This window comes from Macaca thibetana, chromosome 10 (genome assembly GCF_024542745.1).
Source record: "Macaca thibetana thibetana isolate TM-01 chromosome 10, ASM2454274v1, whole genome shotgun sequence".
NCBI lineage: Eukaryota > Metazoa > Chordata > Mammalia > Primates > Cercopithecidae > Macaca > Macaca thibetana.
Window position 1 is genome coordinate 67782025 of NC_065587.1, and position 24155 is coordinate 67806179.

General features: G+C 43.8%; 2 protein-coding genes across 4 annotated transcripts in view; one reads left to right on the plus strand and one right to left on the minus strand.

The window, feature by feature from the left end:
• DUSP15 (dual specificity phosphatase 15) overlaps window positions 1-24155 on the plus strand; it is a 746139-nt gene that overhangs the window by 465415 nt on the left and 256569 nt on the right. The gene's annotated exons all lie outside the window — the stretch shown is intronic.
• The window catches only part of TM9SF4 (transmembrane 9 superfamily member 4), a 56382-nt gene that overhangs the window by 27258 nt on the left and 4969 nt on the right, over window positions 1-24155 (minus strand). For 2 of the 3 annotated variants that reach the window (XM_050807093.1, XM_050807095.1), the window contains exons 2-3: window positions 6392-6505; window positions 3356-3455 (exon numbers count right to left, since the gene is read on the minus strand). In XM_050807093.1, the coding sequence (XP_050663050.1) occupies window positions 3356-3455; window positions 6392-6505 (214 nt within the window). Of the gene's footprint in view, window positions 1-3355; window positions 3456-6391; window positions 6506-24155 lie in introns of those variants that run through there. The other variant, XM_050807094.1, reaches the window with a different exon arrangement.

Here is a 24155-nt window from a genome sequence, read left to right on the forward strand (position 1 = left end):
TAGAGAAAGACGTTATCTGAGTCTGGTTCCAGAAAGATCACTCTGGCTGTTTTGTGAAGAAAACAGAGGATGCAAGGAACTGGCAGTGAGCGGTGGGGGGGGGGGGGTGGCGGCAGTGATGGCAGTCAGTCATGCATGAGTGACGCTGGTGGCTGGAACAGGTGCTGGTGAGGGTGGAGAAGAGTACACAGGAGCTCCGAGGAGGTGAAATCCAGGGGAAGCATTGCTGACTGTAAACAAGGCATGAGTGAGGGGTGGTGCATATTAGGAAGACTCTGAGGTTTCTACAACTAGGTTCTAGGTGGGAAAACAGGAAGAACAGCAAATTTACATTGAAGGCATTTTCAGTTTGGATATATCAAGTGGGCACTTAGATATCAAGATCTGAGGCGCAGAGGAGAGGTCAGGGCACAGAAGCAGCCCTGGCAAGCGATGCTTTGAGTGTGGAGGAGGCACACAGGAGAGGGAGAGGGTGAGGAAGGGCCTGGATGAAGGCCTCACCTCTCCACCCTGTTTTGGAAGGCTGGCAATGCAGGTGAGCCTGCAAAACCCAGGGATGGACTGGCCAGTGAAGAGCGAGGACACAGTAAGACATATGCAGAGTCCACTGCTGAAACGGCATTTTAAAGACAACAAGCTGAGGATCAGAGACCTGCTTGTGGTGATACAAGGCGGTGGTGGTAATGCTAAACCCCTGGCCTCTTTCCTCTATAACATTTCCTACTGCCCATTTTATCTCCTGTCAACGAGGATCTTGCTTGAGGAGAGAAAGAGCTACAGAAAGAGCTTGGCAGACCAAGCATGGTGGAATAGCTTCTTGGTATTTAAAAATTAAGTTTAAACCAAGAAGGGGGACAAAATGGTCAGGAAATGGCTCATTTCTATTTCTTTTTTTGTTTTGTTTTTGAGACAGAGTCTTGCTCTGTTGCTCAGGCTGGAGTGTAATGGTGCAATCTCGGCTCAATGCAACCTCTGCCTCCTGGGTTCAAGCGATTCTCCTGACTTAGCCTCCCAAGTAGCTGGGATTACAGGCGTGCACCACCATGCCCAGCTAATTTTTGTATTTTTAGTAGAGATTTATGAATTTTTTTCAATTTTGTATTTTAGTACGTTGGCCAGGCTGGTCTTGAACTCTTGACCTCAGGTGATCCACCTGCTTTGGCCTCCCAAAGTGCTGGGATTATAGACATGAGGGAAATGGCTCATTTTATACACTGAAGTACTCCTTTTAACAATGAGCAGTAAGCCACGAATGTGGAGCCTCCCAGAGTCCGAGGTTCTATCCAGAACACCTGCCAAGGATCTCCATCAATGTGACACCATTAGCACAGCCCTCAGACAGCCCTATGGGCCTTTCTGGAGAAGGCAGCCTGGGACAACAGAAATAACTCTGGCTTTAAGGTAAAAAAACCCTGAGTTTAAAAAATCTCAATTTCTCCACCTATTGGCCATGTGACCCTGAATAAGTCTTTCAAACCCTTGAAGACGCTGTTCCCTCTACTATGAAATACTAAGCTTACAGAGTTACTATGAGAATCACAGAAGCTGCTGTACAGTGTGGTACTTATGGGCATGGATTCTGGAGCCAGAGTTCCTGGAGTTCTGCCACTTACTAGGTGAGTGACTTTACCTCCTTGTGCCTCACCTCCCTTATTTATAATAAGGAGAGAGTAAGAGAATCTACCCCTTATTGTGAGAATTAATAAGTTAGAGTTGTTGTGAGAATTGAATAAGTTAAGGCACAGGAATGCTTACAACAGTGCCTAGCTCATAAGATGAGCCCTCTCGGTACTAATGATGACGATGAGGATGATGATGTAAATGGCTTACAATCCAATGGTCATGCAATTAAGGATGGTCTTGCTCCACTCAGGTAAGACACTAACACTTATCAAATGCCTACTATGTGTCAGGCACTGGGCTAGAAGCTGAGAAGAGAGGGGAACGTGAGACACAATCCCTCCAGTCAAAGAGCCCTTAGGCCATGAAGGCAGGCACTACAAAGACAGAATGAGATACAATATGGCAGGATAACACTTGTATACAGAAATCTCCATTTCTATGAAGCAGGAACTTTCTCCAGCTTTAGGAAGATTTGGCAGAGGTTGAGAGACGTTAAAGTCACCCAGGATCACACTAAGAGTGCGTAACTATAGAGCCTTGGGCTGCCAAAGGGTCCACAGCAGCTCCCAGGAGAAGGGAGGTACAGTTGTGAGGGGCCTGACATCAGGACCCTGGAGCACCAAGTGGGTCAGGCTTCCCGGGGAGAGGTAAGGTGGCTGGAGGATGGCATGGTGTGGAGAGGAAAAGAGGGCAACGGCAGGCAGGCACTGGTCCACAGATGGCAAGTGGCAGGGCCACGAGCTGCACCACTGCAGTCGGTGGAGGCCAGCCCAGGCTCTGAGGCCAATCTCTGTTCAACGCTACAAGGCAAGACTTCGGCACAGCTGGTATTAGGGGAGATGGTGCTACCCAATTTTGGTTATACTGCCTCCAAGGCGTGCCTCCAACTGGTCCAGGACCCCCAATACCTGGCAGTAGATAAATTTGTCAGCTAGGGGTTCCAGAAATATCTGAGCCATGGGTAGCCCTGATGGAGAAGGCAGCCCTTTCAGGGGCCCGCTCAAGAACCAGTTCTCTCCTTTCTCCTTCCTAAGGTGTAAGAAAAGAAAGTTTCTTAAGTTCCTTGAGGTCAGGGAGAGCATCTTTCCATGCTTTTATCTCTAGGACCTAACACAGTCATAGAGGAAGCACTAATAACTGTGTCATGAATAGATGCCTCTACACCTGAAATCCTGCCAAATGGAGAATTATTTAAATGAGAATAAAATGGCTACTAGTTATGGAATATTTATGTCAGACACTGCACTGGGCGCCTCACATTATTTGACATGAGTGTTGCAGAGTTCAGCAAGAACTGTGGTGGCATCTCTGCTTGCATTCAGGGCAGAGGCACTCACTCTCCCTTTCCATTTAAAGCAGAGGAGGTGATGAAGCCACCAGAGAGGAGATATCTAGAAATCAAGAAGAAGAGGTGTAAGTAGAAGCCAAATGCTCCAAGTCTGAAGACTGACTGTGGATCCAAAACAAAGATCACTTTGGCTGTTTTGTGAAGAAAACAGAGGATGCCTTTGTCCACAGTATAAACAAAGACAAGTCACTTAACCTGCAAAATGGGAATAAACACAGCAACTGTCTCCCTGGGACTGTTACGAGGTTTAAATAAGCTAACAGGTATGTAAACAATATAGACCAGTGTCTAGAATATAGCAAAGTTAACTGTTGTTATCATTATAAAAATCATGCTGGGTTCCCCCTGGGGACAAGTTGACAGCAGTGTGGGAGAAGAACTTACCCAGATTCTCTGCCTTGTAGGTTATCTTGCTGGGCTGGCAGAAGGGCAGTGAATAGTATTCATAAGGTAGCTGGGTTCGAGAGCTGGTAAGCTTCACAGCCTGATGGGAATCCAGCAGAAACCAAGATGACCAATAATCCTTCCTGGTACCCACACATCTTTAGTACACTTGGTAATATTATCTAATAGGCAAATGAATTAGCAGAAATGACAGCAGTATACTATATAATGTACTGCCCTCAATTCTGAATTATTTCACATTTCATTCCATTTAGACTACATTACAGATTTAGTTGAAAATCACAATCAAATTCAATACATTGTGAGATTCTTGAACATGCTACTATCCCTTGACACAGTAATTTCACTTTTGGGCATCTTTCCTAAGGAAATAACTCCAAATAAGGGAAAAAAGCATTTTAGGAGCAACGAAGTTCACTCCTTATTCATAACCACAGTGATCTTCTTCCTTCAGCTCCTCGAGTCAGTCATGCTCTCTCCTGCCTCAGGCTTTGACCCACTGCTCCTTTCTGACCTACTGTGTGCTCGCCTGGCTTCTCCTCATATTCAGGTCTCAGCTCTCCCCTTGCCTGTGAGGCCTTCCTTCACCAGGGTATCTAAAGGAACTCCCCAATATCCACTGGACTGTCAGTCTTCAACTGTTTACTTTATAGCATGTCTGATAAAATGTTAATTAGTTTCCCTGTTTTTTTGAAAATCAGTTTCTCCCATTAGCATTTAAGATTTAAGCTCTATAAGGACAAGGACCATGTGTGCCTTGGCCACCTCTGTAACTCCAGTGCTTTAGAGCTAGGTACAAAGTAGGTACTCACTCACTAGCTTTAGAGCTAGGTACAAAGTAGGTACAAAGTAGGTACAAAGGGCTGAATGAAAGAAGAGAGGAAAAATGAAATACAACTTCAACTCAAAGCCCCTGCAATGGGAAATTGATCAATAAACCATGATATATTCTTTCAATTAAATATGGTAAAGCCATAAAAAAATAAAGTTTAAGACAATGAAGGAGAATATTTAGGAAATGCTATAAGCACACAGAATATAGCTCTGGAAACCACAGACAAAACAGAACCCATCAAAATGTTACAAAAAATAAAATTTTAATCCAAACGTGAGTGAAGCTACCTTTACTATTTAGGAACTACTGACCATTCCTCATACACCACCTGAAAGTATAAAAGATTTTTGGAATACAGGTCTACAATCTTTTTTGGGATTAGAAATTTTCCGGATTCCCTGTAATCCCAGCATTTTGGGAGGGTGAGGCAGGCAGATCACCTGAGGTCAGGAGTTTGAGACCAGCCTGGCCAACATGGTGAAACCCCATCTCTACTAAAAACGCAAAAATCAGTTAGGCGTGGTGGTACACACCTACATTCCCAGCTACTCAGTAGGCTAAGGCAGGATAATTGCTTGAACCCAGGAGGCAGAGGTTGCAGTGAGACGAGATCATGCCACTGCACTCCAGCCTGGGCGACAGAGCAAGACTCCATCTCAAAAAAAGAAAATTTCCAGATTTTGGAAGGCAATGTGGTATACAAACCATAGCCAAGCTGGGTCTGGACAGTACCTCATATTCAATAACTATTTGTGCAGAGAAATGCAAAAATATTCATATAAAGTGGGATAAAAAAAGTCAATAAATAGCTTCATGTTCAGTTCTGGTCAGTTCTTGCCTCAAATGTGCTTGGAAAAACTGAGTTCCAGAGCTTTCTGGATGTGAAACTGAAGGGATTAAGGACCTCTATTAAACATTCCATGAATTGCTTGAGGAAAAATGGCCAAAAGGTCTGTTTTAACAATTTTGTGTTTCTTAGCATTCTCACTCAGGACAATGGGAAAACAATGCACGTAACAGAGAGATGTGTCCCACCTTTATGGTGCCTCCCACTCCCTCTCTTTCCACCCAAGGCGTCCACCCTCACATACTCAGCTATATGGGACCGGAAGCCAGAGCAGCCCTGGTATCTCCAGGCCACTGCTCTGCTCTGGAGGGAGCTTTTGACAGAGGTAGTGGGAAGAAGGTACTGCAGTAGTTAAGAGATGGGGTCTTGGGCTGGGTGTGGTGGCTAATGCCTGATAATCCCAGCACTTTGGGAGGCTGAAACATGAGAACTGTTTGAGCCCAGGAGTTCAAGACCAGCCTGTGCAACATAGTGACACCTCATCTCTACTTAAAAGAAAAAAAAAATTAGCCAGGCATGGTGGTGCACACCTGCAGTCCCAGTTACTTGGGAGGCTGAGGCAGAAGGATCGCTTTAGCCTGGGAGGTCAAGGTTGCAGTGAGCTATGCTCATGCCACTGCACTCCAGCCTAGGCAACAGAGAAAGACCACATCTCCTCTAAATAGAGATGGGGTTTGAACTAACCCTATGTCTTCCTCACTATGTGACCTTGAACATGTTAATTTTCCTTCCCAGGCCTCAGTTTCCCCATCTGTAAAATGAATAGGAAATCTGTGTAACATATAGAATTAGCCCCTCGGGGGACATCCTGAGCTAAGCCATGCATATGCCTGGCATGTAAATAAAAGTTATTTTAATGACTGTTCCTGCAAGTTACCAGTCTAACTGCCAAGGAAAAGAGATGCTCACAATATATGAACAATATAAGCAGACACTAGGAGTTATGCAGACAAAGCTGGTAACAGAGAAGAAAATGGAGCAGGTGCGAAAGGGAGGCAGAGATGCTAAAGAGGCAGGTGGAGCAAGACAAAGGCACAAAAACAGATGGATACATACACGACAGAGACAGAATACTTGAGAGCAAAAGTGAGAGTGAGAAAGAGACCGAGATGCACATACACAAAAGCATACACAGGGACAGAGACACAGAAAGAACCGGAAATGGAGAGGGGACGAAGAACCAGAGGCACAGGGAGAGGGAGAGGCAGAGTTCCAGGGTAACTGGCACTATTCCTTCTCCTCTGCAACCACAGGATGGACACGAGCAGCTCACCATGGTGCTCCAGCCACGCTGCCTAGCACAGAGGCTCCAAAAATCCAGGAACACACTTACCTTGATTTCTACAGGATCGTTCTGGTGGAAGTTGATTGGTGCGACCCCAGGCACATAGAAGGCGCTTGTTTCACACATCAGGGAGAAAAGCAGTAAAGACCATGGCAACCAATCCTGCTCAGAAGAGAGGCCAGGGTTGGAGTGGGGAGAAGTGAAGAAGATCCTCTGAGGAAGATCAAGTCATACCACCTTAATGTTGCTTTAACTGACCCAGTGTCAACACCCTCTGACCCATGAAGCCCGAAGACCTCGTAAACATTGTCTCCCAAATGCCCCCAAGAGTGCCACAAGACAACAATTCTGCACTTTCAGGAGTAAGCCACAAAGTAATTAACACCTGGGCAAAAGGGAAGGCTGTCACACAGGAGCCATGTCTCCCCGCTTCTGGATCAATGTTCTTTTAACCATTTATAGTGTGTAACTCCCAGGATAGCTAGCAGGGAATAAAGCTCCAGGACATTTAATTAATTCCATTTCTCTGTACAGCAACTAGTTCACACTGTCAAAAGCTCCTATGTTACCAAGAGATGTTCCTACAAGTTTCTCCAAAACCATGCTGGCCTCCGTCACCTCCCACTCTCCTCGCTCAGCTCAGCCACACAGGCCCCCTTGTTGTCCTGACAACAAACCCTTCTGCACCCCTCAGGGCCTTCGTCTTTACTGTGCCTTTTGCTGGAATGCCCTTCCCACAGGCACCTGCATGGCACATCTCTTTTCTTTTTTTTGAGATGGAGTTTCGCTCATTACCCAGGTTGGAGCGCAATGGCACGATCTCAGGTTACTGCAACCTCTGCCTCCCAGGTTCAAGTGCTTCTCCTGCCTCAGCCTACCGAGTAGCTGGGACTTCAGGTGCCCACGACCACACCACGCTAATTTTTCTATTTTTAGATGAGACGGTGTTTCACCACATTGCCCAGGCTGGTCTTCAACTCCTGACCTCAGGTGATCTGCCCACCTCGGCCTCCCAAAGTGCTGGGATTACAAGTGTGAGCTACCACGCCCAATGGCACATCTCCTTCTTATTTCATTCAGGTCTCTCAAATATCACTTCCTCAGAGAAGCCTGCACTGACCATTCTATCTAAAAAACAACCTCAGGGCTCCCATTACCCATTTCTCTAGTCCCTTATCTATTTCTCCTCATGGACTTATCTAATTGACATGTACTATATGTATGTGTTTATTTGGGTACTGCATGTCCCTCTACCCTTGAATGCGATCTCTGTGGGAGCAGCACGATGAACAGTGCCTGGCACAGCATGGGGACTCAGGAAACGTCTGCATGCAGCATAGGCACCTGGGAATCAAAGGCAAGAAAGGCCCATTGCATCTCTTTCCCTTAATAATAGCGCTTCACCCCTGCAAGGAACTAGAAGAGCTGCCAGATTCTCTTCCTTCTGCGCAGTCTGAACAATGAACTTTTGTCTTCCACATGCCTAAATCACCAACTCAAGTCAGTTTCTGTATCTGACTGCTCTCCCTAACCTTTCACTGCTGTTGCACTTCAGATGGTTATTTCCTCCCACCTGGACATTGGCCACAGTCTCCTGATCACCCGTCTCCACAGCCCTCCCATCCATCAACTTACACCCCGTCCAACTAACCAAGCAACCAACTAACCAACACACACACACACACACACACACACTCAGATGACTCTCAGTGAAACTCAGTTTTATAGGAAATCAGGATCACTTAGTGAGGGGGCTCGCCAAAAATGCAGAATGATCTATACAGGCTTCTGAATTTGTAAAAGGTTCGGAGTTCAGTACACTTTTTGCAGACACATAGCTTGGTCAAAGTATTTTAAGCAATATCTTCATGGAGTTTTTCCTCCGATTTGTTGCGAACGTTTACAAGTATCTGCCAGCTGATGTTCATTAGGAAAGCCTGCCCCCCCATAAACACAGTGCCATGGCTAAGACAGGTGTACTGTATTTGGCAATCAGGAGGCCAGATGAATTAGGAGAGCAGGAAAATCTTTAAAAGAAATGACAAGACTAGTAGATAAATTGCCTCACGGGGCAATGTGGATAGGAAGGATAGGAAGACAGTATTTTTTCCCTCTGTCTTTTTTTTTTAAAAAAGAACTTTGTACTTTTAAGTAAATTTAGATTTGCAGAACAGTTACAGAGAGGCTACAGAGGGTTCCCATCCATTCTTCACCCAGTTTCCCCTAATGCTAACATCTTGCATAACCATAGGCGAGTAAGGCTTTTTAAAAGCAACTAGCATGAACATTTTTTGAAAAAGCAAATTGCAGTAAATAATCCAAACAGCGCAATTGGGTATGCCATGAAAAATAAATGTTCCTCCCACTTCAGGTCCCCATGGACAACTGCTATCACCAGTTCCTTGAAAATCTCTCTAGAGACATTCCATGCTGGTACAAAGGGGAGGGTTTCATAGTATGGGATGGCTTGAATACAAAAACAAATCGATTTTTCTTCTTTCTCTCTGAGTAGTGATGGAAAGCCTCCCAACTGCAGGCTGGGTACAGCATCTGATTTCCTCTGCATCAGGGGACTTCCTTCACCTGACTAGGCATCTGAAGATTCTGGCCCTTCCTCATTGGAACCTTTTGCCAACCCTCGTATGTCATTGGTTAGAATGCAAGTGCGTCATGTGAGAGAAATAAACCCTGCCCTCTTTTTCCCTCTAATTCCCCTCTGTTCCTGAATTCCAGTTAACCAAAATATAAAGAAGGCAAATCCTGTATTGCTGGCAAAAACAGCCACCCAAAAGTTGTTAAAAAACAAAACAAAACAAAACTCAACCTTGAATTTTTGAAAAACAATCCTCACACAAAGATACTATCAACAAACCACACATCAATTTATCTTAGAAGGATCAAGAGATGAAAAACAGCAAAGGATATTTTCGTAATATGCTAGAATATTTGAATATAATACTTAAGTTGGCAACCAAAAGCAATTCAGAAGTTCAACTTAGAACTAATGGCTGTATCCAATGACACTGTCTATTTTAGATATTAAAAAGTCACCGTCTTGGTATTTTCACATGGCTATAGGGATTATAAACTGGAACACTACTGCGGGTTTATCTGGCACTCTGTATCCAAAAGTCCCCCCAAAGTACATACTCTTTGACTCTGTAATTTTGCTTCTAGGTATGTTAAGAAAAATATGTCAGGTATGCCAAAATGTATACATGAAAGGGTGTTTGCCAACAGCATTATTTAAAATAGTTCACTACTGGCCGGGCGCGGTAGCTCATGCCCGTAATCCTAGCACTTTGGGAGGCCAAGTGGGGGGCAAATCACCTGAGGTCAGGAGTTCAAGACCAGCCTGGACTACATGGTGAAACCCCATCTCCACTAAAAGAATAAAAATTAGCCAGGTGTGGTGGCACATGCCTGTAATCCCAGCTACTTGGGAGGCTGAGGCAGGAGAATTGCTTGAACCGGGGAGGCGGAAGTTGCAGGGAGCTGTACTCCATCCTGGGTGACAAAGGGAGACTCCATCTCAAAAAAAAAAAAAAAAAAAAAAAAAAAAAATTCACTACTTACAATAGTAAAATGTCAAATGTTAGTGGAATGGGTTAAATTATTATATGTCCATTTAAATAGTCATTGAAAGATGACATGTTTCTTTTTTCTTTTTTTGAGACAGGGTCTCACTCTGTTGTCTGGGGTGGAGTGCAGTGGTGCAATCACGGTTCATTGCAGCCTTGACCTCTTGGGCTCAAGTGTTCCTTCCACCTCAACTTCCCAAGTAGCTGGGACCACAGGCACATGACACCATGCTCTGCAATTTTTTTTTATTTTTTGTAAATACAGCATCTCCCTATATTACCCAGGCTGGTCTCAAACTTCTGGGCTCAAGCAATCCTCCCGCCTCAGCCTCCCACAGTGCTGAGATATAAGTGTGAGTCACTGCACCTGGCCGATACATTTCTTGAGTAGGAATGTTCAAGCTTTAGATTTACATAGTAAAAGCAGGAGCTAGAACATTGTGTGGCAGGATTCCTTTTTGTTAAGTTATCTTTGGAAAAATATTTAGGAGGCAAAATGTCTTAGTGATGAGCTTTTTTCCTTTTTGTGCATCTATATTTTCTAATTTTCTTAGAGGATTATATAGTATTTATGCCACTTAAATAATAAATGAGGCAAAAGAAAACATCACCGTTCTGAACACTGAGGTGAGAGTAATCCTAGCTTGGCACAGAGGAACATCCACCCACCGGCCCCAGTGTCTCTCCAGCAGCACCTCCCACCTTTTCTTTCTAAGCCTGCAGGGAGATCTAGGACTTGGGACACTGTATAAATGTGTACACACACACACAATGGAATACTCTTCAGTCATAAAAAAGAATAAAATCATGTCTTTTGCAGCAACATGGATGAAACTGGAGACCATTATCTTATGTGAAACAACTCAGAAACAATGTCAAATACTGCATGTCCTTGCTTGCAAGTGGGAGCTAAATAATGTGTACACAGGGACATACAGTGTGGAATAATAGACACTGGAGGCTCTGAAGGGTAGAGGTGGTGAGGGATGAGAAATTACTTACTGGATACAATGTACATTATTCAGGGGATGGTTACACTAAAAGCCCAGACTTCCCCACTACCCAATCTACCCACGTAACAAAGCTGCATGCACTTGGTACGCCCTAAATTTTATTTTAAAAGAGAAAAGAAATGCAGAATCTCGGGCCCTACCCTAGAACTAGTGAATCAGAACCTGCATTTCAGCAAGTTCCCTGAGTTAAAGTTTAAGCAGCACTGTTCTAGGTAAGCCTAAAGTGCAGTCAGGGTCAAAAACCACTGCTTAGGTAGAAGGGTCTATCCCAGATAATACAAACCTCTCAGAAGGGATGTAGTGGTCTGTATTTCTCTTTGACTAGATTTAAAACTGCATCTTGATAACCAATACTGTGATGGCTGTCACTTGCTAGGGAAAGCACTGAACCTGGGGTCTCAAAATAAGGCCAGGGAGTTATACCCTCCCCTCAGTTGTGCAGCACTGGGCAATCAACTTCAACTTTGCTGGGCTGTGTCCTCATTTACTAGGATGGATTCATGTGGTAGAAGTGGAGCTCAAAAAAGAACATGGATTTGAAAACATTTAATAACCAGTAAGCCACAACCCTTATATGTAAGTATGATTATCATTATTTCTTGCTCATCAATAACCTGTGCTCTGAATGTCTCCTCCTAAGAAGCTGGACACCAGACCTTTTTGTCTCATCTGATATGTGATTTGAAACCAGTGCAGGGGATCACAGTCTCCTCTGGTTATCAAGCCAATTAAGTCTAAGGAGTTACCGCAGTTCTACCTTCTTTTGAAACAGAATCCTCCAGATTTAGTTGAGCGACACCACCCTAGGGAACTCAAGGGCTCTCTGAGAAGCTCAGGTTGCAGAGCAATGAAAAGCAAATCCTGAAAGACTTTAATACACTTTTGTTCCAGTCTCAAACCAATGGAGCAAGTACACACATAAAAAACAAAAACAAAAAGACACAGCAAGAATGCCCTAACAGGAAAACACCACCAAAAAACAACCAGAAGGCAGAGTTACTGAGCACCTTCTAAGTATAAGGCACGGTGATAGACCTGCTTCCTTCTTTCCACTTACCGCTTACCAAATCCCTGCGCCCTGCTAGGCACTGACAAACATTGATTTGTGGTATCCTCACAACTACAGGTACCTGGAGATTTTGGTCACCATTTTGCAGACGGTGTTAATCTGAGACCCAGAGACCCAGAGGTTAAGTAACTTGCCCAAGGTCACCCAGCCAGAATGTGGAAGAACAAGGATGCTCTTTTCAGGCAGGTGAATTGCATTACAAATGAGGAGACTGGAAGATGATGTTCATAACAACGGCAGCTAACATTTATTGGATGCTGATTATCTGCTAAGCACAGTTCTAGGTTCTTTCCATGGAATAATTCAATGAAAACAATCCTATGAGGTGGGGACTCTTGTTCCCATTTCACAGATGAGGAAACAGAGTCAGACGGGCTCTCAGGATTAGCATTGAACAGTATTAGGATTAAACAGGATTTAGTCTGGTTGAGCCCAAAGCCCATGTTCAAACCACTACAGAAATTAGTTCACAGGCCAGGTGTGGTGGCTCACGCCTACAATCCAAGCACTTTGGGAGGCCAAGGCAGACAGATCACCTGAGGTCAGGAGTTCGAGACCAGCCTGGCTAACATGGTGAAACCCCGTCTCTACTAAAAACACAAACATTAGCTGAGTGTGGTAGCAGGCGCCTGTAATTCCAGCCACTCAGGAGGCTGAGGCAGGAGAATCGCTTGAACCCGGGAGGCGGAGGTTGCAGAGAGCCGAGATCGCACCATTACACTCTAGCCTGGGGGACAAGAGCGAGACTTTGTCTTAAAAAAAATAAGAAAAAATAAATTAGTTTAACTACTTATTGAGCACCTACTGTGTCAGGCACTGTGCCAGCCTCACAGCATACATGCCCACAAGGAGCTTTCAGGCAGGTCAGGGGACACAGATGAGCCATCAGCCAATCACAACACTAGGTCCCAGATGCTCTCAGTAGGTTAAGAGGCTAAGAGCAATATGTTGGCAATACATGGGAGCAGCAATATACCCAGACTTGGGGCAGGGAAGGAGTGCAAACCTAAGAACTCAAGTCTACCCTGAAACCTGAAGGGAGGGGAGAGGAAAGAGAGAAGGGTTCCAGAAAGAGCACAACACAGACGCAAGGGCCTGGCGGCAACTCTGACTTTTTGGCAGGTAATCTATAGGCTGGTGCTTCTTAAAGTTTAACGTGCATTTAAATAACTTTGTGACCTTGTTAAAAAGCAGATACTGATTCAGAAGGGCTGGTTAGGGCCTGAGACTCTGCATTTCTCACAAGCTACTAGGTGATGACGACGCTTTCGGTTCACGGACTATCCTATGAGCAGCAATGTTGGGCTTTGTTCTCAGCACAGTGAGGAGACTCAGGAATTTTAAGCAGAAAAGGAATAAATCATATCTGCAGTTTGAAAGGTTACTCCGGCTAGTGTGTGTGTGTGTGTGTGTGTGTGTGTGTGTGTGAGAGAGAAAGGGGGGCTGTGTGCAGCACATTTCTGCTCTGGAGACGTAGTAATATCCAGTCCTGGATTTGACATTTAATAAGGATAAATGAAATAATCTAGCCCAGTGCGGTGGCTCATGCCTATAATCCCAGCACTCTGGGAGGCAGAGGTGGGTGGATTGCTTGAGCCCAGGAGTTTGAGACCAGCTTTGGCAACATGCTGAAACCCCATCTCTACCCAAAATACAAAAAGTTAGCTGGACGTGGTGGCATGTGCCTGTAGCCCCAGCTACTGGGGAGGCTGAGGTGGAAAGGATCACCTGAGTCAGTAAGCCATGATCACACCCCTGCACTCCAGCCTGGGTGACAGAGCAAGACTGTGTCTCAAAAAAAAAAAAAAAAAAAAGGAAAAGAAAAGAAAAAAGAGAAATCACTTATAAATTCTTGGTCAAATGTGAAGAGAAGCAGCAGCCAGGTACAGAAGTGGAATGACATGGCATGCAGTGGTAAAACTTGAGCATGTACGGAAATTACCAGGAGGGCTTACTAAAACACCTGGGTGTGGGGCAGGGCCTGAGAATGTGCACTTCTAGCAAGTTCCCAGAAGATGCTGCTGCTCTTGAAATCACACTTTGAAAACCACTGGTGTACTGGAAAAAGCACAGGCTTTGAGGACCATACAGACATGAATTCAAATCCCAAACCTACCACTTTCTAGCTGTGTGACTTTGGGTAAATTTTTATCACTCTTTTGAGTCTTGGGTTCTTATCTGTAAACGAGAAAAATACTACTAACGTCATGGTAGGGTGATGGTGGTAAAGATTAAATAAAGTTCATAGAGCACTTGGCACACAGTAGGTGCTTCATAAGGCAGGGTGGCCTTGTTTTGGGTTGTACAAGAAAGCAGAACCAAGGAGGACACTGCAAGGGAGATGCAGCGGGCCCACTCTAAGGGCTCTTCTAACAGGAGAGCTATGCAACCATCACTGTGAGCTGAGTGACCGTGGGAGGAGATGGCAGAGGAGGTCTCTGCCCTGATGAACAGGGTGAATCAGAGGTCTCACGACCTCCCTTGAAGCGCAAGAAGTTAACAATTCCCTTGAGAATATTCGACACTGTATCAACCAAAGTAACCTAAAAGTAAAACAAAACAAGGCAAAGTTCCATTCCAAGTTGGGTTTGATGGGGTTAAAAAGACAGTTTTTAGGGCTGGGTGTTGTGGCTCACACCTGTAATCCCAGCACTTTGAGAGGCCAAGGAGGGTGGATCACCTGAGGTCAGGAGTTTGAGATCAGCCTGACCAAGATGGTGAAATCCTGTCTCTACTAAATATACAAAAATTAGCCAGGCATGGTGGCACACGCCTGTAATCCTAACTACTTGGGAGGCTGAGGCAGGAGAATTGCTTGAACCTGGGAGGTGGAGGTTGCAGTGAGCTGAGATCGTGCCACTGCACTCCAGTCTGGGCAATGGAGTGAGACTTCATCTCAAAAAAAAAAAAAAAAAAAAAAAAGAGTTTTTAAAAAAAACTTCAGAGGTCATATAATCCAGGAGGTCAGAGAGGGAAAGTAACACACCCATGGTCACACAGCAAGTTATCTGCAAAGTGACATAAGTCCAGCTCCCCCCAAACTAGCACAGCCAAGTGAAGAGAGGTCTGTCATCAGGCTGGGAGCCATGCTTAGGGATAGTTTGAGGTCACGATTAGAGGTGTTCAAGAAGAACTGTATTGCCACAGATGAACTACTTATTCTTTTCCTTTGAGCATCCCTCTCCAATTCTTTTCCTCTGATTGTTCGTCTCCCTTGTCTCTCCCCCAATTCAGTGCCTTTCTTTTAACAAACCATTGCGATAAATTTGGTATTTGTCCTTTACTTTGGAGTGATTTTGAAAAGAGGAATAGTTTTTTTGAAAAGGCAGACTAGTTTTACTAAACATTAAAATGTAGAGCTACCCAGGCCAGTCATGGTGGCTCACACCAGCAATCCCTGATTTGGCAGGAGAATCACTTGAGGACAGACGGGAGTTTGAGAACAGCCTGGACGAAGTAGTGAGACCCTGTCTCTACAAAATTATTTAAAAATTAGTTGGGTATGGTGAAGTGGGCTTGCAGACCTAGCTACTTGGGAGGCTGAGGCAGGAGGATCGCTTGAGTTCAGGAGTTTGAGGATGCAGTGAGCTATGATGGTGTCACTGCACTCTAGCGTAGATGACAGAGGGAGACCCTATCTCTTTAAAAAAAAAAATTGTATATATGAGAGAATGTGTGAGCTAAAGAGCTATCCAAAGTGTTTGATACTGGTGGAAAGAACATAAAGACTTACAAGTATAATTAAATAGAAGTACTAGAAGAAAATATGGATATGCTTTTTTTTTTTTTTTTTTTTTTTTGAGACGGAGTCTCGCTGTGTCTCCCAGGCTGGAGTGCAGTGGCATGATCTCGGCTCACTGCAAGCTCCGCCTCCCGGGTTCACGCCATTCTCCCGCCTCAGCCTCCCAAGTAGCTGAGACTACAGGCGCCCGCCACCACGCCCGGCTAGTTTTTTGTATTTTTAGTAAAGACGGGGTTTCACCATGTTAGCCAGGATAGTCTCGATCTCCTGACCTCGTGATCCGCCCGCCTCGGCCTCCCAAAGTGCTGGGATTACAGGCTTGAGCCACCGCGCCCGGCCATGGATATGCTTTTAAATAATCTTTGTGGAAAGTTTCCAAAGAATAAAGCAAAATCCAGAAGGTATAAAGAAAAAGGATACATAAATGCATAAAGGAAGAAAATGAAAAAAATACACCAAAGAGAAAGAAAAGGACAGTTTAGGTAAAAACATTTAACATACTTGACCAAGAATTACTTTCTTCAATATACAAGGACACTCAGAAACCGATAAAGGACAAATAATCCAAAAGAAATATGAATGGGCAGTTAAAAAAAAAGCTCAAATGGCCAAACACAAAAAGATGCTCAGCATCATTCATAATTCAAAAGCTGTAGGTCAAAATAATGACATCTCATTTTTTTGCTTAACAGAGTTATAAAGCTTTAAAAAGTATGATTAGCCTAGATGTAGGTAAACTGGTACAGTCTTTAGGGAGGGTAATTTAGCGATACATACTTAAATAGAAGGTAGAACTGTTACTGAAGGACTGGCAACATAAGCTATTATGCAGGGAAAAAAAAAAAAAAAGAGGCACAGCAGGTTTATGTAGTTTATGTATAGCCTTTTTTCACTCGTCTAAATAAATTTTTAAAAAACCATGTACCAAAGCCAGGCGAAGACATCACAAGAAAAGGAAAAGGAAACTACAGACAACTATCCTGTGTGTTCATGATGATGATGAACAGATGAAAAAATTCTTTTTTTTTTTTTTTTTTTTTTTTTGAGACGGCGTGTCGCTCTGTCGCCCAGGCTGGAGTGCAATGGCCGGATCTCAGCTCACTGCAAGCTCCGCCTCCCGGGTTTACGCCATTCTCCTGCCTCAGCCTCCCTAGTAGCTGGGACTACAGGCGCCCACCACCTCGCCCGGCTAGTTTTTTGTATTTTTTAGTAGAAACAGGGTTTCATCGTGTTAGCCAGGATGGTCTCGATCTCCTGACCTCGTGATCCTCCCGTCTCGGCCTCCCAAAGTTCTGGGATTACAAGCGTGAGCCACTGCGCCTGGCCTTTTTTTTTTTTTTTGAGACAGAGTCTCTCACTGTCACCCAGGCTGGAGTGCAGTGGCACAATCTTGGCTCACTGCAAGCTCCGCCTCCCGGGTTCATGCCATTCTCCTGCCTCAGCCTCCCAAGTAGTTCGGACTACAGGCGCCCGCCACCACGCCCGGCTAATTTTTTTTGTATTTTTGGTAGAGACGGGGTTTCACCGTGTTAGCCAGGATGGTTTCGATCTCCTGACCTCGTGATCCACCCACCTTGGCCTCCCAAAGTGCTGGGATTACAGGTGTGAGCCGCTGCACGGGGCCTGAAAAAATTCTTAACAAAACATTAGAAAATTGAATCTACGTTAATACATCACGACCAAATGGTGTTTATCCTATGTTGGCTTAATATTTGAAAATCAATTAATATAACACACCAGATAAACAGAATAAAGGACAAAAACCATATGATCATCATAATGGATGCAGAAAAAGCCGTTGACAAAATCCAACATATTCATCATTAAAACTCTTAACAAATTAGGACTAGAAGGGAACTTCCTCAATCAGATAAAGGGTAGCTATGAAAAATCCACAGCCAGTAGTGAAAAACTGAATTATTTCCCCTAAGATCAGGAACAAGGCAAGGATGCTGACTCTTGTCATTTCCATTCAACACTATACTATAAGCCACTGCACTAAAGCAAATACATTAATAATTAAGGGCATCTCTGAAGAAGCATACGGGAAAAAATTAAAAGAAATAAGCAAAAAGTGCTTTTAGTTACGGATCACATGATTGTGTATCTAGAAAATCCTAAGGAATACACAAAACAACTACTAGAACTAATAAACAAGTTGAGCAAGATCAGACTACAAAAAATAAAAGCTCCACTTAGTATAAAAAGAATAAAATATTTAGGAATATATATTTTTAAAAGGACTTGTATATTGAAAATTCTGAAATTGCTGAGAAATGAACAAAGATAATTGGGGAGATATTCCATGTTCACGGACTAGAAGACTCAATATTGTCAGCATGTCAGTTCTCCCCAAATTTATCTACAGATTCACTGCAATCCTTATCAAAATTCCAGCAGGTTTTTCTGTAGAAACTGACAAGCTGATTCTAACATTTATATGGAAATACAAAGGATCCAGAACATCTAAAACAACTTTAAAAACATAATTGGAGGACTTATACTACATAATTTCTAAACATATTATAAAGCTACAATATCAAGACAGTGTGGCAAGAATATGCATAAAGATCAGTGGAACATAAAAGTCTAGAAATAAATCTTTACATTTATAGTAAATTGATTTTCAACAAAGTTGACAAGGCAAATTCAATAGAGAAACAATAAGTCTTTTCAAAACATAGTGCTTGGACCACTGGGTAGCCATATGCACATGGAACCTTAGAACATACACACAAAAATTAAGTTAAAATGGATCACAGAACTAAACAAAAAAGCTAAAACTAAAAAACCTCTAGATGGAAAAATAAGAAATCATTGTGATCTTGGGTTAGGCAAAGATGTCTTAGATACAACACCAAAACCAGAATCCATTAAAAAAAATTAAATTAAATTTCATAAAAAACTAAAAACTTTTACACTTTCAAAGATACCACTAAGAAAATGAAAAGATGGGCCAGAGACTAGAGGAAAATTCTCTGCAAATCACGTATCTGATAAGGAACTTATATCTAGAATATACAAACAAGACTTAAAACTTAATAAGAAAATGACAATCCAATTTAAAAATGGACAAGAGATTTGTACAGAAATTCACCAAAGAAGATATATGAATGACTAATAACCATAAAAGATATGTAATATCATTTGTCAATAGGGAAATGCAAACCAAAATCACAGGGAGGTACCACCACACACCCTCGAGAATCTGCCTGCCTCGGCCTCCCAAAGTGCTGGGATTACAGGCATGAGCCACCACGCCCAGCCCTAATTTTTGTATTTTTAATAGAGACTGGGTATCACCATCTTGCCCAGGATGGTCTTGAACTCCTAGGCTCAAGCGATCCACCTGCCTCAGCTTGCAAAAGTGCTGAGATTACAAGCATGAGCCACCACATCTGGCCAAATAAACCTCTTTTCTTTATAAATTACTCAGCCTCGAGTATTCCTTTATGAGCAACACAGTCTCCCAAAGTGCTGGGATTACAGGTGTGAGCCACTGCGCCTGATCTATTTTATAGCTTTTTAAAGATTGACAAATAAAAATTGAGTATATTTATGGTAGGCACACAACATAATGTTTTGATACTTTTATAGCTTTTTAATACATTTTTCCACGTACATGGATCACTCTTACTCAAAATAAATACATTTACGGGCACAGTAGCTCACGACTGTAATCTCAGCACTTTGTGAGGCCGAGGCAGGTGGATCGCTTCAGCCCAGGAGTTTGAGACCAGCCTGAGCAAAACCTCGTCTCTACAAAGAATACAAAAAATTAATGAGGAATGGTGGTGCTTGCCTGTAGTCACAGCTACTCCGGAGGCAGAGGTGGGAGGATCACTTGAGCATGGGAGGTGGACGTTGCAGTGAGCAGAAATCACACCACTGCCTTCTAGCTTGAGCAAGAGTGTGACCTTGTCTCAAAAAAAAAAAATAAATAAAATGAAATAAATACATTTAGGCTGAGCATAGTAGCTAACGTCTGTAACTATGTGGGAGGATTACCTGAGCCTAGGAGTCCGACGGCTGCAGTTAGAGTGAGCTATGATTCCACCACTGCATTCCAACTTGGGTGACTGGGTGAGACCCTGTCTCTAAAAAACTTAAAAAATTAAAAATAAAGACAAATATTCATTTATATTTTAAGAAGCGAAGGCAATGGGTTGCCTCTGAAAATACCTGGATGAGTTCCACAGAAGATGTGCAGAAAGTGGGCTGCAGGGGGGGTTCTGGCACCAGGTTTGTGGGTAAGCAGACAGCTTAGCAATTTTTAATCTTGGGGAGGGTGTCACAAATCCCTCTGAGAAACTTACCAAAGCTACAGATACTGCTCTCGGAAAAAATATTCCAATACACAGAGAATCAAGGACTAGAAGTTCATCGGTCTCTGGTAAAAACCCCTGGATACTGTTCCAACTTTTTGTGATTCTATGACTTCATCACCTTCTATACTCCTGATAGCCTGATAAGAGGATATTTGGCCTGCTGTTCTTTTCTGCAAGGAAGTAGCAAAGTACCTGCTTCTTAGGAAATTCCTTTAAATCTTCTTTTAATTTTTTTTTTTTTTTTTTTTTGAGACGGAGTGTCACTCTGTCGCCCAGGCTGGAGTGCAGTGGCCGGATCTCAGCTCACTGCAAGCTCTGCCTCCCAGGTTTACGCCATTCTCCTGCCTCAGTCTCCCGAGTAGCTGGGACTACAGGTGCCTGCCACCTCGCCCGGCTAGTTTTTTGTATTTTTTAGTAGAGACGGGGTTTCACCGTGTTAGCCACGATGGTCTCGATCTCCTGACCTCGTGATCCGCCGGTCTTGGCCTCCCAAAGTGCCGGGATTACAGGCTTGAGCCAACGCGCCCGGCCTTAATTTTTAATTGATCGCCTCATTAACTCCCATGTGAGGTTCAGTCTGAAAAGTCAATTAAATATTTAGTAAATCATCTTCTGCGTGTTCAGAGCCATGCGAGGAGTCCTAAGAGATGTGAACCAGCCCATTCAACGTCATTTTGCTTTTGCTACTTGGTTTGCAAGTCATGAGACCGCAAAGGCAGCATATCAAGCAATAAGGTGATGGCAATCTAGAAGCCTTTTGTGCTGTAATCTAACACGCCATCACTGGCAAAGATACAGGTGACCTGGAATGTTATAAAGCTCAAGAGAACCAAGAATCAAGGTCTTTCCCTCCCCATCTGTTTTATTCTTGGGGGTGGGGTGGGTTGGGCACTCAGAAATATCTCCCCCAAATAGCTGTCTAATGAAGGGCTGCTAGGACTCAAAAGTACCCCAAACTACTCCAAATTCACCCCACCCAGTTTGAAAGGTGTGAACAACTAACATTTTCCAAAGAAAACAGGAAGTTTTTCTGAGAACTAAAAATTATTTCATTCATTCGCATTTCTCTGTAACCAGAAGTTAACCTTTTCTGGAGTCCTCTGCCTTGCAATCTCCTTTCCCATAAATAGCATCAACTAGCAGCAATACATCTGGTCAATCTGAACAGCCTTTTTGGTTCCTGTTCCATGCCTTTCCTACCGTAAAAGCAGCATTTTCCTTAAAAATAGACTAGATTCTTTTACTTTCTAAAAGACAGTCACTTTTTTTCTTTTTTGAGACAGAGTCTAACTCTGTTGCCCAGGCTGGAGTGCAGTGGTACGATCTTGGCTCACTGCAACTTCCACCTCCTGGGTTCAAGTGATTCTCCTACCTCAGCATCCTGAGTAGCTGGGATGACAGGTGCCTGCCACCAGACCCAGCAAATTTTTTGTATTTTTGTAGAGACGGGGTTTCGCCATGTTGGCCAGGCTGGTCTTGAGCTCCTGACCTCAAGTGACCCACCCCGCCCTCGGCATTTCCCAAAGTGCTGGGATTACAGGTGTGAGCCACTGTTCCTGGCGACAATCACCATTTTGAGACCATGTCAGTAACTGCTCCCTCAGATTAAGCAATTAAAAAAAAAAAAAAAAAAAAAAAAAAAAAAAAAAAAAAGACAGAAAAAGGAAAAAGAGAGAAAAAAAAAAAAAAAGAAAAAGGCTTTAGGCACAGTTTGCCAACAGTTAACTGAAGTCAATTACCCAGTCAGTTAAAGCGTACCAAAAATCCAACCACATGTGAATGAAGGCTAATGACAGCTAGAGACTACTTACTAAGCAGGCCCAGGGAACTAAAGAACTCACAAAGCAAGAAAAAAAACAAACCAACAAAAAACAAATTAACCACAGGAAACTGAAAATGTAGCCTTCATTTCAGAGTCCACAGAAACAGAGTAGCTGTTGAACAGAGACACATGAAAGACTCAAAGCTGTAATTTGGGGGTAGGAAAAATGTACAGCAGGCTGCAGAAGTCCAGGTGAAACTAACAACCACCCTCACAAAGCAACAGGCAACCAGACTTCAACCTTGATGCCAGAAAGTGCAGAAATGTACTGCTCTCCTGTCTCCACCTTGGGTATTTATAAAAGAACTCTCAGCTAGCCCAAGCAGTAGGCTTAGATAGCTCACCTCAGGAAGACTTCAAACCTTGGAGTAAAATTACAGAGCGTCCTCTTGCGCTAGCACTTTCATCTCATAGTTCATTTAATCATCACAACAACCCCTTGAGAATATCATCCTTGTTTCAAAAATGAGAAGATTAAAAAGTTCTGGAGACGGATGGTGCTAACAGCTGTATACGTGTGAATGTACTTAATGCCACTGAACTGCACACTTAAAAACGCTTAAAGTGGGCCAGTCATGGTGGCTCATGCCTGTAATCCCAGCACTTTGGAAGGCTGAGGCAGGTGGATCACCCAAGGTCAGGAGTTCGAGACCAGCGTGGCCAACATGGTGAAACCCTCTCTCTACAAAAAAATACAAAAATTAGCCAGGCGTGGTGGTGCATGCTTGTGATCCCAGCTACTTGGGAGGCTGAGGCAAGAGAATTGCTCAAACCCAGGAGACGGAGGTTGCAGTGAGCTGAGATCGCACCATTGCACTCCAGCCTGGGCAACAGAGTGAGCCTCTGTCTCAAAAAAAATAAAAATAAAAAAAGCTTAAAGTGGTAGATTTTGTTATTACCACAATAAAAAATTTTTAATATAAGGTAATTGAGGCTTAAAAGGGCAAACAGTTTTCCCAAAATCATATAACCAACCAGTCCAAAGTCACAAAAGTAATCACAGTGTCACAGCTGGGAGGCTAGCCCATATTCTCGGACCAAGCGTAAGACCAGGATTTCAAACCCTGGGAGGTCTGTCGGTTTAATGCATCAGGCATAGGTGAGAAACCATGTTAGGAAGGGAGAGAAGGAAGCAATGAAAAGGAATGAGATGGAACTGAGAAGTCCTGGGTGTCCCCATCCATGCCCCATTTGGGAAACTCTAGTGTCAGCAAACGGTTCAGGGATCAAAGCAGGCTTGGAGGTGGTAGATGGCTCCTATTATTCATCTGTGGCCAGATGGCTCTCCTCATCCTGGGTTCTTCCCACCTTCTTGCCAGTGCCCAGAGATCAAAACTCAACCTTCTCCAACATTCTGTGACCTGCTTCTTTAATGCCAAGATCAAAGAGAGACGTTTGTCCAAGTTGTAAAACAGAACCCAAGAGGCAACTTAATGTGATCCCAACCTCCTCTGTATTTCCTGAGGGGGGTTAAGGGCATTCCTTTAAAGGGACGCCTCGGAGAAACACATTTAACCAAGGCCCGATGTCAGCACCTCGGTTCCAAGGACACAGCAGCTCCTGCAGAACATGAGCCAGGTGGGGAAACCTGGCTGATAAGACAGACAGCACAACCAACACGACAGCTTGGAAAGATCACAGGGACCATCATCATGGAAAAAACAAGGTAAGTCTGATTTATAGGCATATTAGCAAAACTCACCTTAAATGCAAGTATTCCAAACTACAAAATTTTCAACTTGGAATTTGGAAATCATCAAGTCCAAACCTTAATTCCACACATGTCATATGTGGAAAACAGACTAACAAAGCCAAAGTCATTTGCCCCAGGCCACACAATGCATCAATGGCAGCGCTGGGACCAAGCCCAGGCTGCTGGCTCCTGCTCCAGTGTTCCTTCTTCAGTCAGCTCATGTCCTCCTGTACACGGGGTCCACAGGAGACAGCCACTTCCTTTACACAAGACTGATGGCACAGCTCAGGCTCCCGGCCTTCTGTTCCAGGACTCTATGATCCAACCTGATTAGCACCACATTCCACCATTAATTAAAAACAGCTTTAGCCTGGCACAGTGACTCACGCCTGTAATCCCAGCACTTTGGGAGGTCAAGACGGGAGGACTGCTTGAGGCCAGGAGAGTGCAAGGCTAGCCTGGGCAACATAGCAAGACCCCGTCTCTAGGAAAAATAAAATTAAAAAATTAGCTGGATGTGGTGCGTGCCTGTAGTCCCAGCTACTCAGGAGGCTAAGGCAGGAT